Source organism: Solanum tuberosum, unplaced genomic scaffold (genome assembly GCF_000226075.1).
Source record: "Solanum tuberosum cultivar DM 1-3 516 R44 unplaced genomic scaffold, SolTub_3.0 scf00062, whole genome shotgun sequence".
Lineage (NCBI taxonomy): Eukaryota > Viridiplantae > Streptophyta > Magnoliopsida > Solanales > Solanaceae > Solanum > Solanum tuberosum.
The window spans coordinates 1,520,399-1,532,627 of NW_006238987.1; the positions used below are offsets into that span (position 1 = coordinate 1,520,399).

At 32.8% G+C, this 12,229-nt stretch overlaps 1 protein-coding gene across 3 annotated transcripts in view; it reads left to right on the forward strand.

Moving 5' to 3' along the window:
- The first annotated feature begins 3,016 nt into the window (after positions 1-3,016).
- The window catches only part of LOC102586029 (ABC transporter B family member 25), an 11,378-nt gene continuing 2,165 nt past the window's right edge, over positions 3,017-12,229 (forward strand). Inside the window, exons 1-14 of one of the 3 annotated variants that reach the window (XM_006345048.2) lie at positions 3,017-3,203; positions 3,750-3,818; positions 3,914-3,949; positions 4,029-4,103; positions 4,202-4,326; positions 9,303-9,402; positions 9,523-9,694; positions 9,804-9,922; positions 10,561-10,671; positions 10,787-10,931; positions 11,076-11,208; positions 11,749-11,824; positions 11,908-11,973; positions 12,046-12,153. In XM_006345048.2, the coding sequence (XP_006345110.1) occupies positions 3,132-3,203; positions 3,750-3,818; positions 3,914-3,949; positions 4,029-4,103; positions 4,202-4,326; positions 9,303-9,402; positions 9,523-9,694; positions 9,804-9,922; positions 10,561-10,671; positions 10,787-10,931; positions 11,076-11,208; positions 11,749-11,824; positions 11,908-11,973; positions 12,046-12,153 (1,407 nt within the window). In that variant the 5' untranslated portion in view covers positions 3,017-3,131. Of the gene's footprint in view, positions 3,204-3,749; positions 3,819-3,913; positions 3,950-4,028; positions 4,104-4,201; positions 4,327-7,701; positions 7,978-8,494; positions 8,564-8,652; positions 8,689-8,776; positions 8,852-8,949; positions 9,075-9,302; positions 9,403-9,522; positions 9,695-9,803; positions 9,923-10,560; positions 10,672-10,786; positions 10,932-11,075; positions 11,209-11,748; positions 11,825-11,907; positions 11,974-12,045; positions 12,154-12,229 lie in introns of those variants that run through there. The other 2 variants (XM_006345047.1, XM_006345049.1) reach the window with 2 other exon arrangements.

Below are 12,229 nucleotides of genomic sequence, written 5' to 3' on the forward strand. Positions count from 1 at the left end.
TCTAGGATGCACACTATGGGCTTGTGGCATGGACCAGCAAGCCCAGAGATATTGAACAGAAAAGTCCTTTTGACATACCGGGTCCAATACTTGCAACTAGGGCGGCCCATAAATTCATGATCCGTTTAATTTTTTAATATTTGGACGGGCTAATAACCCCCTTATTTTGATCAAATTAGTTTAACTTACTTTAAAACTGGACTAATATGCAGCTCAGATAATATAAGTAAACTCAAACAATTTATAAAAAAATTAATATTTAAACGAATTAATAATTCATCCATTTATCAACCCATTTCATTTTAACATTTTTCAAATTCAGTCCGATCTGCATATATGCAAAACAAAACAACGGGCCTGCATATAATTTTGCTGTTTAGGATGAGGCCCAATTCCAAACAGATGTTCATTCATTTCATATTCATGGTCATATTATTCTATTAGGCCTAATTTTATTTTAAGTAAATAGTGGATAAGCATGAAATGCTAGGCTAATAAATTATTATTATTTAGTTAAAAAGTCGTACGCCACGAGTGCATGATGTGGAAAACGATCTTGTATTACTCCCTTCCATTCGTCTAACAATAGTTATCTACTATACTAATAATAGCTCTCCAATAATACTTAGAAAATCAGGAGATAATTTACCTAGTTTTTGTGTCTATTTTACCCTTGCTATTAAGTATTGTATATCATCTAACACATTTTTCAAAATATTTAATTTAATAAAATTAAAGGATAATATAATAATATTACCCTTATTATTTATTATTTCTTACCGCGTATGAAAAATTAGTAGACAAATATTATTAAATCGAAAGAATAATAGATTTTTCTATATTTTTATTTTAAATAAACACTAGTGAGAATGAATATTCTTTTGAACAAGACTGGGGTCAACGTATGGACTTGCTGCTATGGAATTTCTTAGCAACTACTCATTACAAATTATAAGCCATTTCCATGTCTTTCCGTTTTCCAAGAAATTTATAAACCCATAAATTATTAACTAGTTTATTCAACAATCTAAATGGAACAATTTAGTAGACTCAATAGTTATCTCGAACATTGTGAATTTTTTTTTTAAAAAAATAACAATAATAACATATTTAATGAATTTTTAATACTTAAGTATCCTAATAAATTTATATTAATATCTTTACTCCGTTTAGATGGAAAAGATGCTGAAAAGTCAAAAGGATCCCAGCTAACAAATGCAGGCCGGGTCGGGCCCACACAACATCACGGCAATTTAACGACTTTATTTCGGTCTGTTTAAGGAAGCAACTCATTTCAATTCACTTTCAGCCACTTGTAGTAAACTGTCGCTAATTTTCTTGTGGCTTATAAGCAATAAATGTAGTAAATCCCACGAAGGCCTAAAATAGTCATTCATCTTTGAGTTAAGGCTCAAAGTATCTTTGAGTTTTCATATAAAGTATTAATAGTCCTTTATGTTTGCAATGTTAGTGCACTTTTGATCGTCCTTCAAAAATTTTCCTATTTTTTAACATTGATTTTATTCATAATTTATGTATGAAATGTTTAATCGTCATTTTATATATTTAGTAGAAATAATAACTCCATGTGAGATTGTGAGAAGAAAAACACATTATTTTATTTAGTAGAAATCGTATTGCAGGTAAAGTCGAGAGATTCATCATGACGATTTCACGTACAATAGTATAATTTTTTTTTTCTTGCAATGTCATATGTTAAAATGTTCTTAGTTTAGCTGCAACAATATTTATACTGAACAGAACAAGATGCTCTTCTTCTCACCTTCTCTCACATAGAATTATTATTTCTACTTAATACATAAAAAGACGATGGGTCATTCCTTACATAAAATTATGAACAAAATTAATGTTAAAAAATAGGCAAAAGTTTAAGGGAGGACCAAAAGTGCACTAATATTACAAATATGAGGGACTATTAGTGCTACATGTGAAAACTCAATGATGACTTTGAGTCTTAACCCAAATATGAGGTGCTTCGGCCTCGTAGTCAATCTACTGATGAGCCTTATCGCCAAACAAGGGGGAGCAATAGGAGCGAGTCGCCTTATTCAAGAGTACCTGGAAGGAGAAGAATAAGCATTACCTCTGTTGAAGGAAGAAGCCCCTCCCTTTGCTTATTTATTCTTCCTGGTCTTCGGGTCTCATCTGAACGGCTCGCTGCCTATTTAGTTACATTTTTTGTTTTGATTCCAGATCTCTATAATCTTACAAAATTGGGTTCGAAGCAAAATGTACAAGTCTTGTCCTTTATCTCAAAAGTTAAATAGTTATATAGACTCTCAACTTAAGATAAAAAATAAAATAAGCAACTAGCAGTAATAAAACAACGTATGGTAGCAAAACAAAATTATACTTCCTCCGTTTCATAAAGAATGGTCTAGTTTGACTTGACATGTTGTTTAAGAAAATAAAGAAGACTTTTGAATCTTGTGGTCCTAAATTAAAGTTATGTCAAATATATAAAGTTGCATTTTAATCTTGTGGCCTTAAACATGTCACGTGGAAAGCTGAAACTAAAATGTTACCAAAAAAGAAATAGGTCATTTTTTTTTAAACAGACTAAAAAGAAAATGTGATTTTTCTTTTTGAAACAAAGTGAATTTTTTTTTTGGAGCCCTAGAATTACCCGTAGCCACTACAATATTTATTTTTGTATTCTAAGAAGAAAAAGTTATATTTATTCATACAGCATTAAATTTTTATATCTCACCTTCATGGTAATTTCTTTTATCATCAGGTAGAAACATATTTAGAAAAATAAAATTAAGATGAAATATGGAGATTTATGAATAAATATAGCAGAATTTGTGGCAATTTTTGAGAACACTTGCGTGTGACAAAATTGTTAAATCTCTATAGTCTTGCAAATGACATAAGCAATTACCTAAATAGAATTTTGTCTTTATTCAGAGCAAGTCGACCATGGAGTCTTGCGTCTTGATCTCCAAGAAATTCCCCACTAATATTACTGTATAACTTATCAATGCTACACGACAAATTATACAAAGACACAAATATAAAACTCACCACCCATTTCATCATTCACTCCCACACTTTCTTCCATTTTTGAAAAGCTCTACCTGTGACCACCACACTTCCATTCTCAATCCATGGACGGCCATTCAGGAATGCATGGCCATGGTTTCGGTAATGCCAGAACTCCTTTGTTAGACAGACATGCCGTAAGTTTTTAAGTTTTTTTTTTCTACTTCCGTAAAACTTCTATTTTCATCTAATAACTATAAAATTCCCTTTTATTTGTTGGGTTTTAGCGAATTTGTGTTTATAGATTTGTTGGATTTTAGTAAATTTGCGTTCGGAGTTTATTTTACTGTGTAAAATCGCAGGTGTTGAAAATTTTCTGCGAATTGAGGTTGTTAGGTCATGATGTTCGATATTGGTACTAAATTAATTAGCCCAACTTCTGATTGTATTTTTTTTGAATGGGGTTTGATGGTTCATAGACTTCTCGGTGTTTAGTTTGGTTAGTACATCGTCATGGGAATGGAAACTGGACTTAATCCATAGCTCTTCTTGTCCAATTTGAAGTTTACTGCGTAGAAATGTATCTATATTATTACTTATTTCAGATTCAAAATCATTGAGCATGTAGTGCTAATGGTGAGGAGTATTACAATAGCAGCTTTGAGAATTTGATTAGGCAAGGGAATGCTGTGTGTTTTAGCAGATTCTTTTTTTAGTTTTAATTGTTCGTGTCGTCTTAATAGTTAGGGAGAAAGAGAAATGATGCTGGAGATGATCAGCTGGGAGACCTTGAGCATGGTGATTCTGTTCCGGTAACTTTAAGTTTTGTTTTCATGTTTCAAGTCATGTATAGTACTAACCATTGTTGTGTACAAGTAGCTAACTTCATCTTCATCTTCATCTTCAGGCACCAAATGTTGGATTTGGCAGAGTTATTTCACTTGTAAGTGGATATTGTTTGTGTCTGTAGTTTGGCAGGCAAACTGTGTGCATCAAACTTTTAACATGCACCTATTTTGCAGGCAAAGCCTGAAGCAGGAAATTTGGTACTGGCGACAATTGCTTTGCTGTTTGCAGCAACATCAAGCATTTTGATTGTCGGTACCTCTTTTTCAGTTCACTGTTTTTCTACTGAAGCAAAAGTTGGATTTCCTAGATTTTCTTATCGCTGACTTTATAATGCTCAATTTTGCAGCCAAAATTTGGGGGAAAGATAATTGATATTGTTTCAGATGATATCCAAACACCTGAACAGAAATCAGAAGCTTTAAATGCAGTCAAGAACACAATACTTGAAATCTTTCTGATTGTCATTGTTGGGTATTCCCTGCAACTTTTGGCCAACTTTCTTTTTCTATCTTTTCATGCTCTGCTAAAGCAAATCTTCAATTTAATTATTGGTAACCTGAATCGTTGCTTGGAGTTTGTATTCTACTAATCTAGGCTTTCACGGTGAAGGGGGCACAATGAGACACTTGGCCCCTCCACAATGGGTTTCCCCTTCAATTGCATTTTGTAATGTTTAACTTTGCAACAATAATTGTACTAAATCGACCACCATCCATCAAATTGAAATCAACAAATTTTCAATATTTTAACTATACCATCCATCAAAATATATACACAAAAACATATTTCGGTTAATAACCAACAAATCACCAATTATAATATCGGATCAGCTACCAAAGTATATTCCTTAACACATATCACTATTTAAAATAACATATCATCAATAATTGTACCAAATTGACTACCAAAGTGTACACAAAAAAAATGTGTTTAAAATTTTTCCCGATAATTTATGGACCACATGATACAAATTATATTAACTATGATAATGCGGATCTTCTTCAAATTAACAGTTGTAATTTTTTATTTTGAACAAACAATCAGGCTCTTGACATCGATATAAACCTTCATCAAATGAGGACTCTTTCCGGGAGCATTATCAAAAGCAACTTTTTTACTCATAATCGAATTGTGATGTAAGAGATGATTTTATAAAAAAAACAAAGAGAAATATTTTCAAGGAGTTTCAAAACTTTTTCTTGAAAAAGATGAAAAAAATGTGTGCAGCAATGCGTTTACCAAGGAAAAAAAAGAGTACATCAATGATATTTCTTCCGTGTAAGGTTAACATGAAAGAGAAAGTAAGATATTTATTAAAGATAAGGGTCTGAAAAATATCCTAACTTTGGTCAGATCTACTGTTGCGATACTAAATTTTCAGGAGGATCTATTACCTCCCTAGACTATTTAATACCGTATTTTTTATCTCATGAACTATTTTAATAGTGTATTTTTAAAGATATATATGTGCTCACGTGGACACATTACTATTTATAATTTTGCATATTTTTTATGTCCACGTGAACAAATATCTATGTTTAAAATACGGTATTAAATAGTCTAGGGAGGTAATAGATCCTCATGAAAGTTTAGTATCGTAACAGCAAATTCGATCAAAATTGAGATATTTTTCAGACCCTTATTTTTTTTTAAAGTAAATAGTGGATAAACATGAAATGCTATTCCTATAGGCTAATAAATTATTATTATTATTATTTAGGTAAAAAGTGGTAAGCCACGAGTGCAAGATTGGAAAACGATATTGTAATAGTAGATTTTTCTACTTTAAACACTAGTGACGATGAATATTCTTTTGAACAAAACTTGGGTCATCGTATCAACTTGCCGCTATAGAATTTCTTAGCAACTACTACTCTATTCATATACAAAGTATAAGCCATTTCCATGTCTTTCCGTTTTCCAAGAAATCCATAAATTATTAACTTGTACTAGTATATTATCGTGAATTAGAATCACCAAACAAAGAGAATAAGAACTTCTTGAAAGGATTAAAAAATAAAGAGAATTTCATACCTTAAATTATCCAATTAGTTACCATATTTTTTGAGTTATACTACTTCCTCCGTTCCTTTTTATATGTCATCCTTACTATAAATAGTTGGTCAATAATACTCCTTCTGTTCCTAATTACTTGTCCATTTTTCTTTTTATAGTTGTCCCTAATTACTTGTCCATTTTGACAAATCAAGAAAGGACAATATTTTTTTACCTATTATACCCTCAATTAAATGACTAATTACTTTGAAAAATGCAAAATTTTCATCTACTTCATAATTAATAGGAGTAAAATGGTAAACTCATTATGCCATTAATTAATTTCTTAATATGTGTGTCAATTCAAAAGTGGACAAGTAATTAGGGACAGAGGGAGTATTTGTCATTTTATAAAATCAATGCATAAATTTGACCAATCTAGAAAAATTAAGTGAATAATTCATGTTCATTGGTCAAATTAATTAATCAAAATAAATTAATTTATATTCATTGATTGAAAAGTTGACTTAAAAAAATAAAAATAAAGTAGAATAGTTAACTTGCTTAATTTTTAATGCATGTGAAATAAAAAATGCTGACATATAAATAGGAACGGAGGGAGTAAAAAACAAAAACAACAATAATAACTTATTTAATGAACTTGGAATACTTCAATTAAATTTATACCACAGTAAAATCTCACTAAATTAATATAGGTGAGACAATGAAATGTTATTAATTTGTTGAGGTATTATTAATATTTATTAATTTAAAGAATGTTTTGTGAAAACGTCATTTTTGAACTTGAGGCCATGATAAGTGATCCCTATTACTGAAAAAATTTGACATCAATAACTTCTTGGATTATCTAGATGAAAGTAATACATGTTGAGAGGTCCATAACTTAGAAGAAATTGTGGCTACCATAAAAAAAACAATGTTGATGATGAAGTTGAATATAATACAGTACATTTGTAATTATTAACGCGAAAGGAAACACTTATCACATCTATAAATTTTCACAATTTTATGGTGCAGTTCAAAAAGATAACACCAAAACTTTTTGATGTAATAAGAAAAGTTAGAGATGAGCTTCAACTAGATTTATTTAAAATAAATAAATAATAGAATCATATTTCACTAAATTGTCTTAGATATATTAATACTCTTAAAGAATTATTAATTCATAATATTGTTGGGATCATATATTTATATAGGAATCTTACGAAAATATATAATTTTATTAACTTATCAAAATGAGTGATTTTTTCCACTGACCAAGTCAGAACCAAAAAAATATTAATTTATCAAATATTAATTTAGTGAGGTTTAATTGTATCTCTTTATTTGAATTGCTTTAATGATACAGAATATTCACTCCGTTTACTTATTTAGATGGAAAAGGTGCTGAAAAGTCATATGATTCAACTAACAAAAGCAGGCCGGGTCGGGCCCACAAAACTTTTAACGACTTATTTCGGTCTTTTAAAAGTATATAGTTCTGGGAAGCAACTCATTTCAATTTACTTGTAGTAAAATGTCGCTAATTTTCCTGTGGATTATAAGCAACAAAGTAATACTCCAATATTTAGTATAATTTCACAAATTTAGACTTAAAGAAAATAGTAAAATGTACAGAGACTTGTCTTTTATCTCAAAAGTTAAATAATTGTTTCATAGATCCATCACAATCTTAAAAAAAGAATAAAATAAAATAAGAACAAGCAATATGGAGATTAATGAGCAAAATTTGTGGCAATTTTTGAGAACAGTTGCCACTTGCCAGTATAACAAAATTGTTAAATCTCCATAGTGTTGCAAATGACATAAGCAATTACCTAAATAGAATTTTTTATTGACAGCAAGTCGACCATGGAGTCTTGCGTCTTGATCTCCAAGAAATTCCCCACTAATATTATAACTTATCAATGCTACACGACAAATTATACAAAGACACAAATATAAAACTCACCACCCATTTCATCATTCACTCCCACACTTTCTTCCATTTTTGAAAAGCTCTACCTGTGACCACCACACTTCCATTCTCAATCCATGGACGGCCATTCAGGAATGCATGGCCATGGTTTCGGTAATGCCAGAACTCCTTTGTTAGACAGACATGCCGTAAGTTTTTAAGTTTTTTTTTTCTTACTTCCGTTAAAACTTCTATTTTCATCTAATAACTATAAAATTCCCTTTTATTTGTTGGGTTTTAGCGAATTTGTGTTCATAGATTTGTTGGATTTTAGTAAAATCGCAGGTGTTGAAAATTTTCTGCGATTTGAGGTTGTTAGGTCATGATGTTCGATATTGGTACTAAATTAATTAGCCCAACTTCTGATTGTATTTTTTTTGTATGGGGTTTTATGGTTCATAGGCTTCTGGGTGTTTAGTTTGGTTAGAACAGCTACATGGTAATTGAAACTAGACTTATTCCATCGCTCTTCTTCTCCAATTTGAGGTTTACTGCGTAGAAATGTATCTATGTTATTACTTATTTCAGATTCAAAATCATTGAGCATGTAGTGCTAATGGTGAGGAGTATTACAATAGTAGCTTTGAGAATTTGATTAGGCAAGGGAATGCTGTGTGTTTTAGCAGATTCTTTTTTTGGTTTTAATTGTTCGTGTCGTCTTAATAGTTAGGGAGAAAGAGAAATGATGCTGGAGATGGTCAGCTGGGAGACCTTGAGCATGGTGATTCTGTTCCGGTAACTCAAGTTTTGTTTTCATGTTTTCAAGTCATGTATATTACTAACCATTGTTGTGTACAAGTAGCTAACTTCATCTTCATCTTCAGGCACCAAATGTTGGATTTGGCAGAGTTATTTCACTTGTAAGTGGATATTGTTTGTGTCTGTAGTTTGGCAAACTGTGTGGACACTGGAGTTGCATCAAACTTTTAACATGCACCTGTTTTGCAGGCAAAGCCTGAAGCAGGAAATTTGGTATTAGCCACAATTGCTTTGCTGTTTGCAGCAACATCAAGCATTTTGATTGTCGGTACCTCTTTTTCAGTTCACTGTTTTTCTACTGAAGCAAAAGTTGGATTTCCTAGATTTTCTTGTCGCTGACTTTATAATGCTCAATTTTGCAGCCAAAATTTGGGGGAAAGATAATTGATATTGTTTCAGGTGATATCCAAACACCTGAACAGAAGTCAGAAGCTTTAAATGCAGTCAAGAACACAATACTTGAAATCTTTCTGATTGTCATCGTCGGGTATTCTCTGCAACTTTTGTCCAACTTTCTTTTTCTATCTTTTCATGTTGCTAAAGCAAATCTTCAATTTAATTATCGGTAACCTGAATCGTTGCTTGGAGTTTGTATTCTACTATTCTAGGCTTTCACGGTGAAGGGGGCACAATGAGACACTTGGCCCCTCCACAATGGGTTTCCCCTTCAATTGCATTTTGTAATGTCTAACTTTGCAACAATTGCCTCTTTCAGTTCTGTTTGCACAGCACTTCGAGCATGGTTATTTTCTTCTGCTAGTGAAAGGGTTGTAGCCAGGTTGAGAAAGAACTTGCTAAGTCACCTTGTTCACCAGGTAAATACATACTCCTGGCTAATTTCCTCTAAATGGGTTTTATTTTTCTCACTTTGTTAGAGTTGGTCTTGTTTTTCTTTACATCTTGAGATTTTTCTGAAAGACAAATGCATTCTTCAGGAGATAGCTTTCTTTGATGTTACTCGAACTGGGGAGCTCCTCAGTAGGCTATCTGAAGATACCCAGATCATAAAGAATGCTGCAACTACTAATCTTTCAGAGGCTTTGAGGAATCTTGCTACTGCATTTATTGGTCTTGGGTTTATGTTTCAAACATCATGGAAATTAACATGTAAGGGATAAGGCTTTTTAAGAAAAAATAGTATTTGATTTCCTATTACCTTCTAGCTTCTTTTTATTATATCTTATATTCTTACTGATTTTTTATAATATAAATCTAGTGTTGTCGCTAGCTGTTGTACCAGTCATATCAGTTGCAGTACGCAGATTTGGTCGCTACATGCGTGAGCTTTCCCACAAAACTCAAGCTGCTGCAGCAGTAGCCTCGTCCATTGCTGAGGTTTGTCACCCTGCTCATATAGTTAGTCGTTTCTACACAAAGTATGGTAACGTTAACTGGTTCTGTTAATATTCCTTCCTGCGTGTTAAATAAACTGTTGTATTCTAGTTAAAGTTCTTGGGAAGTAGACTTTCCAAATTTACATTGACAGAGTCATCGTTGTTTGGAACCCTAGCAATGAACCACTGTAATTCAAAAGGAACTTATATAAACTAAATATTACATCCTCTGAAAATGAATGTTTGCATGGAGTTTTTCATTTGAACTAGTTCTAAAGTAGTTCATAAATGCGCCGTCACTTGATCGCCGTCCAAGAGAAGCTGTATTTTTTTGTACTCCCCTGAAGCAGTGTAATAACTATCAACGATGAAATGATACTACAAAGTCTTGTTACTTAATTCTGTTGAGTTCAAGTTGCTGCTGGGGTCTTTTTGAGTGTTTTGTGAATATTCACATTGCTGGGAAGTACATGTTTGCTGGTAGTTACTATGTATCCTTTAATTTTTTTCAAAAATATTGATCCTTAACCGCCTCACTTTTTTTCTTAGTTTCTCAATATTCTAAGCAACATAGCATCCTAGAGTTTTATCAATTGTGAGAATTTATTCTCATGTAATCAAGGTGAAGTTTGTGTTTAGGAAACTTTTGGCGCCATACGCACAGTGAGATCATTTGCGCAGGAAGATTACGAGATTTCACGCTATTCGGAGAAAGTTGATGAGACCTTAAATCTTGGGCTTGGACAAGCTGTGAGTTGCTTAATTCTTCTACCTCTGACAAGAAAAGAAGGGAGAGAGTGTGTGTGTGAGAGAGATGGCAAGAGGATGAGAAGGAAAACCTGATATCTTGTGTTTTCTTCTGCAGAAAGTGGTTGGCCTTTTCTCTGGAAGCTTAAATGCTGCATCTACTCTATCAGTTATTGTAGTAGTAATATATGGAGCCACTCTGACTATCCAAGGCGCTATGACACCTGGAGCTCTTACATCCTTTATACTCTACAGCTTAACAGGTGACTTCCTCACTAGTTTTGTCTTTTAATGAATGTCCGAAGTGAAATCTACCTTTGATGCCCCATAACTTATGTAATATTTTAGCATTTATTAATTTCTTTCTTAGATCCTTTGTTGATGTAAACAATTGTACATTCTTACAGTTGGATCATCCGTATCTGGACTTTCTGGATTATATACTGTAGCAATGAAAGCTGCTGGAGCCAGCAGACGGGTTTTTCAGATCTTGGATCGCACATCATCCATGCCAAAATCAGGAGACCTATGTCCATTGGGGTCTGTTCCTTTATTCTCCTTATCAAATAGTTTGTTGTTCATTACAGCTTCGCAAGGAGTTGTAGCATACACAATAATTAGTTTCATAGGAAGACAATTTATGAACAGATGCTTGTAACTCATCTGGTAATATGCAACTGGTGTTCAATGGTGAAAATGCCTTTTAACTTTTCAGGATTAAAACTTCTGTCTATAATGAAATATCCAGCTGTCTTAGAAATAAAAGCATGCATTTTGATGGTGTTTTCATTTGTTCATTCTAGCATTGTAAATGAAAAGTAATTTCTTTTAATGTTTGCCAAAAGCTGGCCTGTCCTGCTGCATCACGTTGTTCTCGTATCCTCAATTCTGACATGCATCCATGCACTTCCTCGTTACAATATATTTTGTTCCATCATATCAGAACTTTCAGCATGAAGTACTTCACCTCTCCGATTCTCATGATCAGAGTCAAAATTGTGACTATCATATTCAGATTGTGCTTCTATAACCAGTCACGTCCCACAAGATTAAATGAAATGATGGTTGCTTTTGTTACAGTGATCAAGCTGCAGAGGTTGAACTGGATGATGTCTGGTTTGCCTATCCATCACGTCCTAGCCACATGGTCCTCAAGGTGAGGAACATATCCTCTTATCTTGTACCTACATGAACAAAAATGGTTGTTGACAGGAAAGGGAAAACCTTCTGTTGATTCAGGGTATAACAATGAAACTACAATCTGGTTCAAAGGTTGCACTGGTTGGTCCAAGTGGTGGTGGAAAGGTAAGACCCCGTGTCATTAAAGTTTCAATAGTTTGTCAAAAAGAGGCAGAACTCATGAATTCTTTGCTGCAGACTACAATAGCAAATTTGATAGAGAGATTCTATGATCCTGTTAAAGGGAAGATCTTGCTCAATGGGGTTTCTCTGGTTGAAATATCTCATAAGCACCTACACCATAAGGTAATACTGGAACTAATATAAAGTTCTTGAAGCTAATATTCACCATACCATTCTTCAGCATGCCCATACCCTAAGG